General features: G+C 39.9%; 1 protein-coding gene across 1 annotated transcript; it reads right to left on the bottom strand.

Annotated features, from left to right (window-relative positions):
* Positions 1-1,288: 1,288 nt before the first annotated feature.
* On the bottom strand, positions 1,289-18,261 carry LOC140242051 (BLOC-3 complex member HPS1-like). Its single transcript, XM_072321803.1, has 14 exons — positions 18,145-18,261; positions 17,238-17,387; positions 16,294-16,415; positions 15,258-15,366; positions 14,301-14,452; positions 13,320-13,512; positions 12,199-12,489; positions 11,056-11,400; positions 10,504-10,674; positions 9,678-9,784; positions 8,292-8,631; positions 5,542-5,655; positions 5,059-5,138; positions 1,289-1,454 (listed from the first exon to the last, which is right to left on the bottom strand). Exons 1-14 carry the CDS (start codon positions 18,259-18,261, stop codon positions 1,289-1,291), a joined length of 2,457 nt encoding a protein of 818 aa, XP_072177904.1.
* Between the last annotated feature and the right edge of the window lie 525 nt (positions 18,262-18,786).

Raw genomic sequence — 18,786 nt, 5'->3', positions numbered from 1 at the left:
ATGACAACTGCACCTTGCATATTTGCAAGCATATTATTGGAATTCGGCTAAGCTACGCATGAACCTTATCTTTTTTGTCTACACATTTACTAATGGCCTGTACAAAGCTGTGTAGAATGTAAAGGATTTCAGTATTAATTGTCTAATAATGCCAGTGTAACTTGCACCGTGCCACTCACACAATATTCACTGGGATCTTGACACAGGCAACCCACATAACATGTTTGAATATGGAGCAATGAAAGACAAAAAACCTCACATATATCATCACAAATGGGACTGGAGAAAATTTGTCCCTTGAACGCCATTGTCAATTTACCCACCAATTCACACATGCTTATAAAGAGTCATTGTAAAACCAATAATGTTCGTGTGCATTTTAATTTCACAAATTTTGCAAGAACCAAGATTCGCAACATTAAAATGCATGCGAAAGTTCTTGTCTACACTATATGCACTGAATGCCAGTGAAAATTCCCCACACATTTCATGACGCAAAGAAGGTCATCAGCTCCAAGTCACGAAAATTTCATGCTGCAAACATTTCTCGCTTTATAGTAGTGGTATCTGAAGCTGCTGTCGGTTGATGCTAAACCTGTTTATGCTACTAAATCTGTTTATCTCAGCAGGATAATACTTAATTGATGGCTGATGTTGTGGAGTTTATCTTATGACCCTCTCCTATCACGCCTACGTAAATCCTTGATCTTTTTACCCTCTACTTAATTCCACCAAGACCCCTGCAAAAAAGTACAAAGCAAGTTCAGCAGTGAATCTTGGTAGGTAGTTTAAGTCATGTTTTGATGCGCTTACATGTACAGTCAGCTACAATCACACCCCTTTCATTACATCATGATCTGAAGACGAGAACTTCAAACACAAACTCTCACCTGCACAATGAAATCATGTCGACATAACCAATTTGTTGACTTCTAAATTCTGACATATGTGAAGAATTTGATATGAAATTAAAAAAATATATGATAATAATAATAATAATAATAATAATAATAATAATAATAATAATAATAATAGTAATAGTAATACGTGTTATAATAATAACAGTAATAATGACATTAAAAATTAATAATAGTTGTGATTTATATAGCACATGAAAATTATCGACTGACTCTCTACATAAGAGAACATCTGCAATTAATCATTGTGTCAACTTATACCATTTAAGTCAGTTCACACAATGTGGACTTGCACAACGTTTACTGTATATGTTAATGGAATGAGATGAATATCAAATTGCACATAGATCGATGGGCATTCAAGTCCAAGGTCACAGCAGGTTGACTGGAGTGATGGGGTCGCTGGAACGCAGCTTCATCCTCAGCCGTCGGACCTGGCTGGCAACCATCGCCATGGGAACCACGGACAGGTGGATGCAGAACAGCTCACAGCAGGAGACAGCGGAGGTTTCCGGGAAGGCATAGTCAACCACCTCTCTGAGAGCGGTAAACATAGTGAAAAATATACATTGTCATAATTCTAACCCACTGAAGACTCGTCCCCAGTAAACTTGGGCAGATGTCTGTGGGAAATACATGATATAGGAAACTCAGCTAGTCCTCGACAGGTTAATGTCAGTACATGTGTGTGTGTGTGTGTACATTCCTGTGTATGATTTCTATTTGATACATACCCCACATTCCACATACTGAGATTTACACTTATCATTCATACATATATAGGTCATGTGCCAGGTTTTCAAAGAGATACAAAAATTGGCCCACAGATTAAACCATAAATTACAGGTTTAAAGGGGATGGCTAGTAACTGATCAGTGGGAATCAGTGGGAATGCTGGGGGATGATTATTCCAATTCTTGTGGGATTCATTTAAGAGTACATTATCTATCTATTGTTGTGTGAAAATTATTTGCTTCAGAACGGTCTCATATTCAAGTAATGTGCAGTTTAATGCCCCGTCACTGTACAGGCATGCTAACCTGGAAACATTAAACTGCACATTACTTGAATATGGGACCATTCTGAAGCAAACAATTTCCACACAACAATAGATATATAATGTACTCTTAAATGAATCCCACAATGATTGGAACAATCATCCCCCAGCATTCCCACTAATTCCCACTGATCAGTTACTAGCCATCCCCTTTAAATTAGAATATCTCTGTTGGAAAAAAAAAAAAGAAAAAAAAAGATCTGAAGCTGTAAATAATGAAGCCCATGATTGTACTGCACAAAGCTAAAAATATGTGCCCCTTCATCAGAGGAAATATGATTAATTGTATAATCATGGTGTCCTGAGCTTACCTTGATAACTGTGGTGCAGAATGGGAAATGGCTGAAATTAAACCCTTCTTAAACTTAGTTTATGTTTTGTTCCATTATTTCATCCTGTAATATTCATTTATGCCAGGCTACTAAAGGTCACTGCTGGGATAAACTCATCAAGATCAATCTTGATAGATTTAGACTGTGAGTCGTGCAAGACATGGGGGAAGTACAAATGAGAATATCTCACACAAACAAGGCAATCGCCAAATTGTGTCTCGCCCATTCACGTACAAGGAATTAATATTTTTTATAACTCCCAGAAGTTAATTGACCTGCTTATGACCTTTGACCTTGTGGTGACCTTCAACACCCTAAGGGACATTTACCATCCAAGTTTGGTCACAAACGGAAAAAGGGATCAAAAGTAATGAGCCATAATCGAAATGCGCCATAAAAACTTAACATTGGGTCCTAAAAATTTGTTGACCCCTTTCTGTGACCTTTGACCTTGTGATGACCTTTAACTCCCCAAGGGACATCTACCGTCCAAGTTTGGTCACAAACGGACATAGGGATCAAAAGTTATGAGCCACAATCAAAACGCGCCCTAAAAACATAACATTGGGCCCTAAAAGTTTGTTGACCCCTGTCTGTGACCTTTGACCTTGTGACGACCTTCACCTCCCCAAGGGACATCTTCCATCTAAGTTTGGTCACAAACGGACAAAGGGATCAAAAGTTATGAGCCATAAACGAAATGCGCCCTAAAAACTTAACATTGGGCCCTAAAAGTCCGTTGACCCCCGTCTGTAACCTTTAACCTTGTGGTTACCTTCAACTTCCCAAGAGACATCTACCATCACCAAAGTTTGATTGCCATTGTACAGTTTGTAGCAACATGTGCCGTGTTACGTGTGATAAGAGAGTCTTCCAAGTAAACTTTAACGCATGACCTCAAATGACCTTTGACCTTATCATGTGACCTCTTACGGCACCATAACATGAAGGTACCCCTAGTGCATCCATCACCCAAGTTTGATTGCCATTGTAGCAACATGTGTCGAGTTACGTGTGATAAGAGAGTCTTGCAAGTAAATTGTAACGTATGACCTCAAATGACCTTTGACCTTATCCTGTGACCTCCAACAGCACCATAACATGAAGGTACCCCTAGTGCATCTATGACCCAAGTTAGGTTGTAATCCAAGCAACTTATGTGAAGTTATTTGTCAAAAGAGAGTCTTGCAGGTAAACTTTAACATAGAAAAGAGAGTCTTGCACATACTCTTTAATATATGACCTCAAATGACCTTTGACATCATCACATGACCTCCGACAACACCATAACATGAAGATACCCCTAGTGCTTCTATCACCCAAGTGTGGCTGCCATTGCTGTAACAGTTGCCAAGTTATGCATCATAAGAGAGTCTTGCAGGTAAACTTTAACATTTGTGACGGACGACGGACGGACGACGGACGGACGACGGACGACGGACGGACGCCATTTGGATCCCTTAGTCTCGCCTTCACCTCCGGTGGGCGAGACAACAAGCTGAAGAGAGGGGGCATAATAGATATGTGAAGTACAACTGTATGCACTATAGGTAAACAAAAACATTGAATAACTAAAGAAGCACTCTGAGAGCACAGACCTCCGCCAAGCATGCAGCTCATTTCCACCACTGATCTTGTTCTTCCATAGAGATATCAGTGATTTCCACCCAATCATACTTATAGCATTGTGTGCTGAAAGTTGCCCGATTTCCCAATATAGAAGTCTTTGATACGTCATAAACCCTCAGCTGCACGGCACACCTCGCCCTAGCAGAAACTAGAGCACGCACTTTAGTGCGCAAATGTAAACCTCAAATACGCGCAGCCTGAACTCCCAAGTTCATTGACCCTACCTGCCAAAATATTAAAAATCCTTCATAAATTCCCCCAAAATTCTCGGATCACTACTAAAATGTAATCATCTGTTACTTGTGTCATTCTAAACCTTTCCTGCAAGTTTCATCCAAATCCATTAACAACTTTTTGAGTTATTTTGCACACGGACAAACTATTACAAACAAATGGTAACGAAAACATAATCTCCTCCCTTGGCGGAGGTAATAATTATGCACTTGTGTGTAGCATGGGTGTATGCAACTATGAATAAAGATATACTGAGATACTGAGACATACCTCTTTTTTCTCACTTCATTTCAGTTGGTTCCAGATGATCAGTATTCTTTGTCTGTAATTAAATTCTTTTTAACTCTTTTCAAATCACAGAACAAATTTCTTCACTTTGTCTCCCTCTACAAATTAAATTTGTTAAGATCGCAACTACTGATCTGTAAATTAATAATATCTTTCTTTTATTTAATATGCCTTGTCCGCCTTGGACTACTTAACATAACAATGTCGGAATTTCGGAGCTTGGGTATTTGTTCCATGTTCATCATGTCACTGCCGGCAACCAGGGACAGCCTGGTGGTAGTGTCGCTGCCCGGAAAGCAGTAGATGACAGGTTCGAGTCCCGCTGGTTCCTTTTTTCCGACATGTTTGTTAATTTACAGATCAACAGTTGCGATCTTAACAAATTGAATTTGTAGAGGGAGACGAAGTGAAGAAATTTGCTCTGAACCTTCACCCCTCTGAATAATATTTTTCTTTTCTTTTCAAATCTGTTTTGCATGTTGTCTTCTCCTTTTTGTGTGTGTGTGTGTTCTGCTCAGAGACAACAGGGAAATGAAACCTTGCAATGTATCATGTAGGACACATGCTTTACTGCAAATATGTATGAAAATGTCGCTCTTACTTGAAAAATTTGCCAGCAAATATTCCTGGAACTGGAGTCTTGGTTGTCCTTGGAAGTCCATGACTGGCTAACACTGGTCCCTGTAAGAAAATTAGGAGATAGAGAGAGAGGGAGAGAGAGAGAGAGAAAAAAAAAGGAGGAGAGGAGATGGTGATATACAAAAATGTATTAAAGAAAATTTGTAGTTAAGAATGGAAAACAACAGCAAACTCAACATATTAGAAAATTTTACTTGGAGTGATTTCCTCTCTTTATTTAAAAAAAAAAAAATACTTCTCGCATGTGATCTTAAACACCATGACTGTTATCCATTGTTTGACATAAAACAGGCACTGCAAATGAGTGCTCTGTGAAATTTGAATAAAGAGCGATAAAACATTGTACAGTAAACTCTAATGAAACATGGTAAAGTAAACTCCACGTAAATCTGATGCAGTGACTTCACTGCTTGTAACAGCATTCACATGTCATGAAGAAACTCACATTTGGATCTTCAAAGTAGAGACAATAGGAGAGGGTGAAATCTCCCTGTCTCACGGTCTCCACTACGAAGCCCTGCTGTAGCTGCTCGTGGCAACGTTCCACCATGCTCCACACCTACAGAGGGCGCAATAACAGATACAATTACATAAACATGTACATTCTAGTGGGACAATTCTCCCAGTACAATTTCCAGACTTTGCGTTCAAGACATCTTCATCATATCTGGGACAAATGGATACACAGACAGAAAAAGAAGGAATATTGGCCAAACATTTTACAAACAAGGAAAAGTAGAAATTACGCGGTGCGTAATATATGTCCCCGCTGGAAGTAGCATCTTGTAACAAAATGTGCAATATAGGTAAAAAATAAGGTCAAAGGTCAAAGAAGTCAAAGGTCAAAATTCTGTGTAGAAGTTTTGAAGCCTTCACCTAGTGCCATCACATAAAGCAAATGGAATCGAAATTGGGTTAGAAATGGCGAAGGAGTAGCATTTTGTAGCCAATGTACAATATAGGTCAAAAATCAAGGTCAAAGGTCAAAGAAGACAAAGGTCAAAATTCTGTGTAGAAGTTTTGAAGCCCTCACCTAGTGCTATCACATAAAGCAAACGGAATCGAAATCGGGTTAGAAATGGTGAAGGAGTAGCATTTTGTAGCAAAATGCACAATATAGGTCAAAAATCAAGGTCAAAGGTCAAAGAAGTCAAAGGTCAAAATTCTGTGTAGAAGATTTGAAGCCCTCAACTAGTGCCATCATATAAAGCAAACGGAATCGAAATCGGGTTAGAAATGGCGAAGGAGTAGCATTTTGTAGCAAAATGTACAATATAGGTCAAAAATCAAGGTCAAAGGTCAAAGAAGTCAAAGGTCAAAATTCTGTGTAGAAGTTTTGAAGCCCTCACCTAGTGCCATCACATAAAGCAAACGGAATCGAAATCGGGTTAGAAATGGTGAAGGAGTAGCATTTTGTAGCAAAATGTACAATATAGCTCAAAGGTCACAACTGAAATTCTATGTAGAAGTTTTAAAGCTCCCATGTAGTGCTATCACATAAAGCAAACAGAATCAAAATTGGCTCATAAATGACAGAGAAGTAGCAAATTGAACATTTTGATCACACACGGACGCACACACGGACGGACGGACGCACGGACGGACGCACGGACACACACACGTACGGAGCCCGTTTCATAGTCCCCTGCTCGAACTCGTTCGGCGGGGACAACAAGCCCACAGGTTTTTCTGATCTCTTTTCTTTTCATGGGGGGTGGGGGTAAAATCCAGCAGTTTGTAGTATGCATCTGCTATTTTCATGCAACAACAAAGCCCAATGTTCCCACAAGATTACTTCATTAAAATTTTAAGAAGAAACTAGAAAAACACTCTGAGGGCACAGACCTCCACCAAGCAGCTACTTTCCATTGATGATCTTGCTCTTCCATAATAGATCAGTGATTTCCACCCATACGTATACATGCTGAAAAATCACCCGATTTCCCAATATAGAAGCCTTTGTTACGTCATAGACCCTCAGCTGCGCGGTGCGTCTCACCCTAGCAAGAGCACGTTCTTAAGTGCATGTATGAAAACCTAAAAAATGGGCAGCTTGAACTCCCAAGTTCATTGACCCTACCTGCCAAAATATTGAAAATCCTTCATAAAATCCATAAAAATTTCCGGATCACTACCAAAATTTAATTATCTTTTCCTTGTGTCATTCTCAACTTTTCATGCAAGTTTCATCCAAATCCATGCACAAATTTTTGATTTATTTTGCACACAAACAAACAGTAATGAAAACATAACCTCCTCCCTTGGAGGAGGTAATTAAAACAAACAGCTCAAGGAATCAGGTGTCCTGCATGAAAAACTAAAGACCAAGCTTGGTGTTCTTCAGATGTCTATCTGAGAGAGATCAGACAACCCATATCCCTTACCCAAGGATGCCATTCTCATAAACTGCATTGCAGCATTCTGAGGGATGAAAAGGTGTACCTGTAATTTTGGTTGAAAAACAGTCGCTGTGTTCTGTGATATGTCTACATATGTGGAAAAAGTTCAATAAGTCTGAAACTAGGCTAATGTTTGGTATGTGCGATGAGGAAAGGGCTGGTGCGTTGCATTATGGCCAAAGAATAAAATATTAACATTCCTTTCGGTAATTCTGCATACGTTTCGTTCATTAGTGAGCTCTAGATCTGCAATGTGAACCAAGACAATGCTAATTTGGCAAAAAATGGTGTTCTGCACATGCGCGAGACAGCTGTTTCCATTGTCCATCCCGGGAGGCTGCGTCGTCTTAGCGTTGGGGTCACACATCTAAAGCTCACTATTCTCAGTGCTTTCAAGTAGAAAACAGCAACAGCTTTTTTTTTTTTCTTTTCTTTTTTTACTTTTCCTGCAATAGTTATGTGTAGTAATACAATTGGGGGAAAAAAGGTATTTTCAATGAAACCTGTGGAAGTTTTGACCCTCCCCCTACCCCCCCCCCCCCCAAAAAAAGGAACAAAATACTGCAGAAAGGAATACACGTACAATGGACTCAAATTATAACGAAGTCCTCGGGACCAGTAGTTTTCTTTTGTTATACTGAAATTTTGTTGTAACCAAACTAATAAACAATGAAAAAATAGAGCGGATAATGTTGCGGCCTAAATTTTTACTTTGTTGTACCCGGAATTTCGTTATAACCGTGTTCATTATAATGGGAGTGCACTGTAGTTGGCATCTCTGCTCAGCAGCATTCACCTTTTCATGAAGCAGTTTCCTCTCCACTCCAGCGTGCTCTGTCTCTGTGCTTACATTGATGGATGGTGCGTAGAGCTCATCCTTGGAGCGGTTCACGTGGGCAAAGTGCACCAGGCCGGGGAACTCCTCCAAGTAGTTGGTCATCGTGGTGTTGCGGCCAGCCTTGACTGCCAGGTACTCGTGGTAAAGCACCAGCGACTCGGCGAGCGAGGCGCCGACGTCGCTGATGACGGACTGGTAGCGCAGTGGCGACCGGATCAGGGGCGTGTTGCGGGAGATGTAGCGACGTTGGAAGATCGTCTTCAGTACCTTGCTCATTTCTGACAGCGTAGATTCCAACCTACACTCAAAGATCAAATACACACACACACACATATGTGCAAATAATCATTTGTGCTAGTGATTTATGATATTGAGATGACAGTACTTGGAAAAAGATCCATGGAATAATACACTGAACTTACTAACATATTTTTTCCATATAACCTTGGTCTTTTTTCTGTCTTATGAGAGTAGATAAGGACTGCACAAGAAGAAAGAAAAGCTTTGTAAAATGAGTATCAGAACAGTTTACAGAGTAACCCACAAAAGCAAGGTGACAGTAAAATGGTCTAATGCACAGGGGAGTGTATTGGTGGTGGTAAGAGACACCACTACCATTTGCAGTGAGCATGAATGAAGTAATTACTCATTTTCAAAAGCAGAATATGTAATAGGAAAACACTTCTAAACATATGTTAATAGGACAGTCACAGCTTCCAAGTTAATTCAATTGGTACGGTATGCCAGCAAATTAATTCACAATGACATCCTTTGGATGATCAGGAGACTCTCTACTCACAGTTGGCAATTGGGTGCGCATGAATTTTTATGTATTATATATCATGCATACTGGAAAGCCAGAAATTTTTGCATGCATGGAACTTTCACAAATTTCGCGAGGAACTGAGAGATTCGTCCAAGTAAAATACACATGAAAGTTCTTGTTCACACAATGCACTGAATGCCAGTAGCAATTCACCCAAGTTTCATGCCACGAAAAAGGCCTTCAGCTCCAATTATTCACGGAAGCTTCACGCTGCAAATATTTCTAGTTTTACAGTAACAATAGTGAGTTACCTGCTACTCGACCATTGACTGATATTTCCACTAAAAACATATCACTTCACAGCCTGCTTTAGTTAGAGGATGAATGCTCTTGGTGCTTCTAACATATTTCTTCTGAAGATATGACATGTAACAATAATCAATCCCACACAGAATTCTGACGAAACACCCCAGTCTATTCCTTTACTCATTTGAAATGGTACAACAGACAGGATGCAGAATGGGAGTTGGAGGGGAAGGGTGGTGAGTGGGCTTGAGAGGGTCAAGAAAACTTCTCACCTGAGGGCCATCCCTGCGCCGGTGCCCTGGCTGGTGGTCAGTCCACTGCCTTTGGCTATCGTCCACAGCTTCAACAGATCTGTATGGACCTGCTGTAGGCCTGAAATCTGCAGGACATTATATTGACTGCCAATTAACCAGTGGTCTGTACAAAGAATTATCAAGGGCAACTTCTCTTTAGGCAGTGGCCAAAAAACACATTTTACATCCAGCATATTTTTGGAACCAAGGACATGTAGCCTCAAAAAGATTACATAAGTACATAAAACAGCAAGACTGCATATTTCATAAATTTTGCACTGCTCTCTAACTACAGCAGAGCCAATACTCCTCTCTGTGTACAAGCACATGGCCGTACAAACCTCATTTATTTCATTCACATTTGGATGATTATTTCCCAACTCATTCAAAAACAAAGAAAAACCTCCCCCCCCCCTTATCAAAACAATACCATTATCCCACACGAAGGTCAGTGAGAGACAATAGGTATTGTATATGATCCAAGATACCTATTCGCACATTGATCATATTTTAATAGTGCATGCAAGCAGATTTGCTACTATAAACATCACTATTTTCACTTGATTAATTTTTCGCACTGAGCAGCTCAAAAACATATTCGCAGGTTGTTGCATTTGTGCTGTGCAATTGTCAAACCCATTCACTATGTGCAGAGAAACTTGTGAAGATATTTTTGCGAGATTTAGAACTTGCTCTAGCCAGAAGTAGCGTGAAATTTGCGCAAATTAAAGTACCGCAAAAATTTCTGCATTTACAGTATCTGGCGAAAGAAGCTCCTCATAGCCTAAAAGAGATATTCACCAACCCTCAGTTTCTTGATTGCGTTTCCAAGCTGCTTTATGTCGGCATCTAGCTTCCCCACACTGCTCTGCTTGTGCAGCGCCTCGCCCATCATGTCTGACCTAGAGAGGGCGTTTGTCAGGTTGTTGAGCCGTACCAGGCAGTTATGCACACAGATTGCCACCTGATTGTTAATCTGGAAATGAAATAGGGGAAAGAAAGTTTGCACAGTGCATGCCCAAATTACTATGCTACTCATGTTGACCAAATTCTCCCCGCTTGAGTAACACATCATGGTTTTATCAGCCATTTTCATAATAGTTTCTGTTTTTCACTTCCTTCTGAGAGGGGAGGCACTAGCTCCATTTTGTCGCCGAGGTAGAACCTTTAACAGCATCACTAGGATAGCAGGGCAAGCATATCCACAGGCAATAATGGGAGAGATGGTAATGTACAAACACGGATCACTACTCAAAGAAGTGGATTATCATATAAACTGAAATGAAGGTTTCTTCTACCAGGATATTTAAGATTGCTTCAAGACTCAATGACTAAAGAGCACTATGGCAGTACTTACCTCTGACACCACCACCAGCACAATGCTGGGAAGGATGTGGATGATGTGCAGGGTGTGGGGGCTGTAAGGGCAGGACTGCTGGAGGAACACGTTCACCTGGACCGCATCCTCCATCCCACCTGCTGCATCCTCCTCCTTCTCCTCCATCCCTCTAACTGCTGCCTCCCCCATTGATGCCTGGGTCGAGGTGGGCGTGGCATCTACTGGAGATGGGTGGAGTGAGGACGCCGATGCTGAGGAAGAGGTGGAATGGCGAGGGTGCCTGACGGGATCGGGTGTGGTCCCCCGACTCCTCCCAGTGGATCTGGCAGACTCATCATCATCTCCCTCATCCCTGCTGGAATCCTGTCCATGTAGATGGTTACCATGGAGATAAAAAGACATGGGGGAGGTCATGAACGTTGTGCAAACTGAAATCCTTTCACAGTGCCTGTACAAGCCAATGAAAGGTTGTTTTTTTTGGGGGGGGATTTGAGTTATAATTCAACAAATCATTTCTTTCACGGCATGAAATTTTTGTGAATTGTCACTGGCAGTCAGAGCATATAACACAAAAAAGAACTTTAACGTGCATCTCAATTCCATGAATCATAGCTCTCGCGGAATTCAAAAAATTGAAATGCATGCGAACATTCCTCACTTTACAGTAATAAAAAAGAATTCAGTTGAATGTGAAATGCTTAGCAGATGTATGACAGGCAAAACTTTACAGAAGTACCATTACCTTTAATAGCAAAGACCAAAATATCTCCTCACCCCTACCCCTCCCCCCCCCAAAAAAAAAAAAATAAATAAATAAATAAATAAACCAAAAAAAAATTTCAGACAGTGAGTTACTATGGGAAAAGTAGCAAATTATGAAAACAATGAAAAAGAAAGAAAATCGGCCAAGAATTTGCTATGGGTGAAACAAAAGTCTATCACCTTACACCAAAGACCAAAGAACCACTGGTAGTAATCAATTTCATATTCATTTTAAGTGGCCTACACATCTAAGGTGAAGATATCACACTTTGCTTTGAATATAAGACAGACTTCTTTTTTTCATAATGCCAAAATAGCATTCAGATGAAAATGAGCAATAAACAGCAGCTAGGAGAAAGAGAGCAAGAGAGAGAGTAATGCAATGAGGAGTGGGCTTACCTCTATGGGTGTATACCAGATGGTGTTTGAAATTGGGGGGTCTGGGATGCGCCCCTTGGGTGTGAAATCCACTGAAGGAATTTTGGACATGTCGGCCCCCGATCCGCCCGCCAGGTCGCACCAGCTATCTGTGCGCGAGTCGCTGGACGTGCTCTTGTCTCCAGATCTCTGCCGTTGAGATGATTGCAGTTTGGGGGCATGAGAGGTGGAGGGGCGCTCCCCCTGCTCTGGGGCATCGGAGGGCTGAGGGCTGCCCTCACCATTGGACTCAGTAGGACTGTAGTAGTTTGACTACGATGTTTCGTGTCAGGATGATAAATGTTTGATGAAATCAATGAGAAAATATGTAAGTCGCTTAAAATGAGAGAAAGAAGTATGACAACTGTTAGTTTAAAACCAGGAGAACATTTATCACAGAGTACACCAGAACTTCTGGTAGATTTAATATATACTGTCATATTCATACCAATATAGTCTAATTATTATTTGAATAGAACAAAAGGATCATATGTATAACATCAGTATACATCACTTGATGTATTAGTTGGATACAAGAGTAGAGTACAGATATACACGATCCATTGAGAAAAGGTCAGTATGATACATACAAGGTAAATGCAACAATAACGTGGAAATACACAAGTCATAACTAACAATCTTTTTTAAAGAGATCACTAAGTTATTAGTGACAAGACAGATAAGTGAGGCAAAAATATTTGCCATTTGTCTTGCTATTTTTTACTTCAATATCTCCACTTGGTGTTAATCTCCAGTCACACAAAAATACCCACTCTACAAAAACTGCTACTGTAAGTATAAATATTTACCATATTTACCAAAATATATGCCATACATACTGTTTCTTGTATACTGTAAAAGGGGAAATTTTTGTGTGTTTTGCACTACATGAAAACTAGTGTAACCATAAAAACACATAAATTTTTTGCTTGCTGTATGCAATACCATTTTATATTTTGCTTCAGTGGAAATAAAAACATGCAAAATTCATCTTACCAGGCCAAGCAAGAAAAATTTACTCATGAAGAAATTTCCACTCTTACAGTAATTCTAGAATATCTACTTCTTGCAATCAACCACCCAAGCAAACTTTAATAACTCACCCCATCTGAAACACCACCCTCCCCAGCACTCAGGAATTCTCCATCGCTGAGAACACCAGACAGACGGTTCTCCCCATCCTGCTTGGGAGGCGGATCCTCTTCTTGGAGTGGGCCATCCGCAGCTGGGTAGAGCGACCTCACCAGATTGATGATCAGCAGCACATCAGAGAATTGGAGTTCAGCTTTATTTGGGCTGTGAAAGGATTGAAAACATTAATAATCTAACCACAACATTTGCACTGAACAGGCTATCCAGACTCATGTGCTCTCAAATACTTAACACGCTAAATTCATGCCAGTACATGCATACGCATGCCCAAGAAAAGTATGATTTGTACTTATATGTCAACCTACTGATCCTTTGTGTTGAATTTTAAGCTTTCCGCTCACAAGGAGATGACCATGTATCCACATCATACACGTGCAGTGAAGTGCAAAACAAGCAACCGTACCATATTACACAATCACAATGTAGTCAATCTTATGCAACACTTCTGGAATGAGGTTTCCCACAAAATTTCTAGTAGCTTGCAAGGAATTGTCTATCCTTGCAACAGCTAATATACTCAAAATGCATTCTACATTCCCATGGATTTAGTCATGAAATCTTCATGTGTAGATAACAGGCCTGAAATAGTTATTAACCAAACAGCCAGAACAAAACACATACACTCGAAAACAGTATAAACTCATACATGTATGCGGATTTCATGTCTTTACACAGATGATAATCTACCTCAGACATGTGTCTAAGCGCTAAAAAATTTGCATTCTTACTGTTGCTGAGATTTGTGCCTAACTGCAAGTTTACTCTGCCTGAACTCGGTCAATGGTCAAGTGTAACACAGTGCTACACTACCCCAACCCCAACCCCAACCCCAACCCCTCCAACCCCCCCCCCCCCTACTATTTTGTTGTCAGTTTGCAATTTGATTTGAACATGTTGTCCTGACAACACTTTCTTGGTACAACAATTCATACCTGGAGTAAAGAGATAGCACTTTGGCTCCTGTGATGAATATAGCATGGACTGCATTCTTGTCTCCAGCCGCCTGGAACTTGAGGATGACCGACTTGAGCTGACCGATGCAGTACTCACTCAGAGTGTGGTTAACGGTCAGTCTCTCAAGTGCCTGCAGTAAAACAAACAAACAAACAAACAAACAAACATATTGATGTTTGGAGGTGTATCATTGTAGCACATGTGGGACACAAATTCTTGCAAATATTTAAATCTTGTGAGTACATAGACTTAGTTGTAACTTGCTATGCTATTCAATTAGCAATGAGTTTATCACACATAAAGAGAGAGAGAGAGAGAGAGAAAAAAAAAGGATTCACAACCAGGTCAGGAATACCTACTTGTATGCCACAGTCACACAGGAATGCCAAAGTAGTACAATAGCAATCAAGGGACTACATTCATATCATTTTTACTCATTTTTCACACAGTGAGTTCCTCGACTTTTCAGCCAATTAGCAAGGAAAACAAATGGTGGATGCGTTGATCATTGTATGAAGCCTAGTGATAGTTAAATGCACTCTATTGATTCTTCTTGCACAAACTTCTTGTCCATCTCATGAAAACTTCATGTATGTTATACCATCAAACTCATCAAAACACTCATGATATTTCTTCACACAGATAATGTTTGTAGAATACTGCAATACATTCTTCACTAGAGCTGGATGTGCCCAGGTAAACTCTGTAGAATTCATTCCAGAGCTCCACATTGGCAGTGGTCCAGGGCAGCTAATAGTCAAAATAGATCTATAGCTATGTTTCTTTTATTCAGTGCCACTACATTTCATTTTCAGACCAACAACATTTCAAATTTAATGATTTTAATGGTCCAAACAGGCCACCAGAGACAAAGAGCTTAGAGTTGAGCCATGCCATGTGAAATGGGCTGGACTCATCCAGAGCATTGTACTGACCTCAAGAAGAAAAGACTGGTTGGTGTGATAGAGGTCGCACCAGCTGTCCAAGATGGAACCGAGCCTGTTCCACATATTATCTCTCTCATTCAGATTATCTTGTCTCAGTCTGTAAGAGAGAAAGAGAAGGATACGTTTGTTTGGATGAAGCAATCTATCAAAGGTCTTGTCTTGAAATCTCCACATGCAAGAATCATTATCTGAATTGATCTAGTTCATTTTTATGGATAAGAGAAGTTTAAAGGACAAGTTCACCTTCATAAACATAAGGATTGAGAGAATGCAGCAATATTAGTAGAACACATCAGTGAAAGTTTGAGGAAAATTGGACAATCGATGTAAAAGTTATGAATTTTTAAAATTTTTGTGTTGGAACCGCTGGATGAGGGGACTACTAAGGCTCGTAATGTCATATGAGTACAACAGTATAAAGAAAATGTAAAGAAAATTCAACATATTTTCACTTTTTTCGCATAATAAAAGAGCACCCGACTTGCCTCTTTCTAAAGGCAATAGGAATAATATTACTCATACCATATGTCAGTAACGAGTCAAGGAAATGTGTACTTTTTTAAAAGATGAAATTTTGTGAAATTCTCTTTATATTTTCGTTATATTGTTGTACGCATGTGACATCATACACTGCAGTAGTCTTCTCATCCAGCGGTGACTGCACAAAAACTTCAAAAATTCATAACTTTTGAATGGATTGTCCGATTTTCCTCAAACTTTCAACGATGTGTTCTACTAATATTGCTACATTCTCTCAATCCTTATGTTAATGAAGGTGAACTTGTCCTTTAAGGGCTATGACCATAGAGGGGGGGGGGGGGAAGAAACAAAATCCACCAGCTTAAAAACATTCCATCTGGTGAAACTGAAATTAACCTGTTGAAGACTAGACCCGAGTATAGGCAGGCAGGTGTCTATGGGAAGCGTATGTAATATCAAAATTAGCTCATTCTCAATGGGTTAAAGAGACAGAGGCTACACTTTCAATACAGGTTGTGAAGATGGGCTGGGGAGAGAGTCTTACTGTTCAGTAGAAGGCCCAAAGAAGAACTGGACTATCCTGTGGAAGACCAGGAGCTTCTTGTGGAGGAACTGTTCTGTCTCCTGTCCATCTCCATTGACAGTGATGTAGAGATGCTCACTGAACTGTGGATAGACAGGGTACATGAATGTGTCAAAGTTCTTTCTTTTTCTAGCCCGAAGGAATTTTCAGCTAAAATTTTGGCACACCCTATTCTGATACATGGAACAGCTCATTAAAATATGTTCAACAAAATATTGGCAAGGATTGTACAGAAGGATTGCAACCTTTACAAGGGTAAACACCTGTAAACTGCGGCAATAGCTGCTTGCATTTAGTTCCTTATTTTTACCATTGCCAAGGAAGGAGGTTATGTTTTCATCAGTGTTGGTATGTTGGTTTGTTTGCTGGCTGGTTGGTTTGTTTGTTTGTCTGTGCACAAAATCACTCAAAATGTTGTGAATGGATTTGGATTAAACTTTCAGGAAAGGTTGATAATGACACATGGAACAGATGATTAAATCTTGGTAGTGATCCAGGAATTTCTATGGATTCTTGAAGAATCTTTTTTTTAGTCTTTTGGCAGGTAGGGTCAATGAACACGGGAGTTTAAGCTGCCTGTATTTGAGGTTTGCACGCACGCATTAAAGTGCATGCTCTACTCGGGCAAGGCGCTACTCAGCTGGAAGTTGATGATGTAACAAGGGGCTTCTATATTGGGATATCAGGCGACTTTCAGCATGCATACGTATGAGCGGAAATCACTGATCTCTATGGAAGGACAAGATCAGTGGAGGAAATGAGCTGCTTGGCAGAGGTCTGTGCTCTCAGAGTGCTTCTCTAGTTTACTCTATTTTTTTCTTTTAAATGTTTTTTCTTTTTAAATTGGTTCACCAAAGCAATGTTTCCTTAACCGTAACTACACTAATACCTTTCACTATACTCACCTGCTTGATGACAAATATGAAGCCATTGTTACAAGTGATGCTGGAGTAGGGACAGTTCATCTCTGACGACATGAGCCCATGGGAGGCAATGATGGGTGAGAAGTACTGAGTGACGACACTGAGGTCAAGGTCATCGTTGACCTCATCAGGCTGGCGCAGAAGGGGAGGAATCAAACATGTTTCACTTCAGTGACAGTTGCTGAAACAGCAATAGTACTCTTGGAAGGAGCTATCATAATGTAACATGGAAACAAGAAGGGTACAAATTCCAACCACATTGTTAAGAATTAAACGAGTACTATATCATATTGATCATTAAAATTTTTGGTACATAAACAACAATACATTGTTAAGAAGTAAACCAGTATTATATCATATAATTATCAAAGTTTTTGGTATAGAAATGACAATGCATTTTTCATGTAAAAATAAAAAGAAGGAAGTCATTATCATGAAGCTGTGTGGCCAGCCACCTTTATCAAGACTTACAGTGTAAGCCCCAACCCCATTTGACACCTCAAATCACACACAACAATGAGAATTAACGAAAAATCTCTTCAGACTACATGGAAACTCAAAAAGATAAGCTTCAACTGATTTAATTGAGGGTGTATGCATTAGCCATATGGGGTTAGATTCCCCAAGAGGGCACAGGTTTACACTATAGTTTTAGCTATCAGTCAACTCAGCACTACAAGTAGCACTCCAGATAATCATGTCAAGTTATATGACACAGAATACTTGTAGGTATTAATCCATCACAAATTGAAAGTCTGTCATCTAAAATAGAAAGGAAATGAATGAACATTTTATCTGACAAACATTCTATCTCAAAGACATTTCTTGCTATCAAGCAGTTTTCATGGACAAACTCTATGCTGGTGACATGTTGATATTCTTTACTCACATTTAAGAGTCCTCTCTCCATAGCTGACTTGGCAATGTGTTTCTTGAACTCCATGTCACTCCAGATAAAGACTATATCTGGCATGCTGGGATTGCGAATGATTAGTAAACACCGCATCTTGGCTAACAAGCTGGATTGGGCTGTGTGCTAACAAGAACTGTTCACACCTACATGTACATCACAACATTGACAATGGAAAGGAAAAATTAATTACAAAACATTACACTAGTGACTTTGATCCCACAAAATCAACTGACCTCTGACCGTGTCAGTTGAAAGAGACAATACATATTGCAGTTTCCTATGGCACACGAAAATATACACAAGGTTGTACACACACAGCGTACTGTATTCGCCATATAGTTCGCGAGTCTAAATTTTCGCGAATCGGGAATTCCCGACGATTTCGCGAGTGGTTAAATTCACGATCGAGGAGTCGTGTACTGAACGGAGATATTAATACACACGTACCTCACATTCACATCGGGATCAGAGTCAATATTTTCGCGTGTCTTTAATTTCGCGAATAGCACCTGACTCGCGAAATTCGCAAAAATAAAAACCTCGCGAAATATTTGGCGTCTACAGTACATGTATGTTTCGTTAGAATAGGTAAAAATATCATAGCAGTCCAGAATACAA

This window comes from Diadema setosum, chromosome 18 (assembly GCF_964275005.1).
Source record: "Diadema setosum chromosome 18, eeDiaSeto1, whole genome shotgun sequence".
NCBI lineage: Eukaryota > Metazoa > Echinodermata > Echinoidea > Diadematoida > Diadematidae > Diadema > Diadema setosum.
This window is presented reverse-complemented; position numbering and strand designations above follow the sequence as displayed.

Bases quoted from the DNA above. Each gene is read 5' to 3' on its own strand.
- LOC140242051 (XM_072321803.1), bottom strand. From the start codon at position 18,261: ATGCGGTGTTTACTAATCATTCGCAATCCCAGCATGCCAGATATAGTC. The intron at 17,388-18,144 runs GTGAGTAAAGAA...CTTCTGCGCCAG, and splicing joins TGGAGAGAGGACTCTTAAAT to CCTGATGAGGTCAACGATGA. The intron at 5,139-5,541 runs GTGAGTTTCTTC...ATTTTCTTACAG, and splicing joins TCTACTTTGAAGATCCAAAT to GGACCAGTGTTAGCCAGTCA.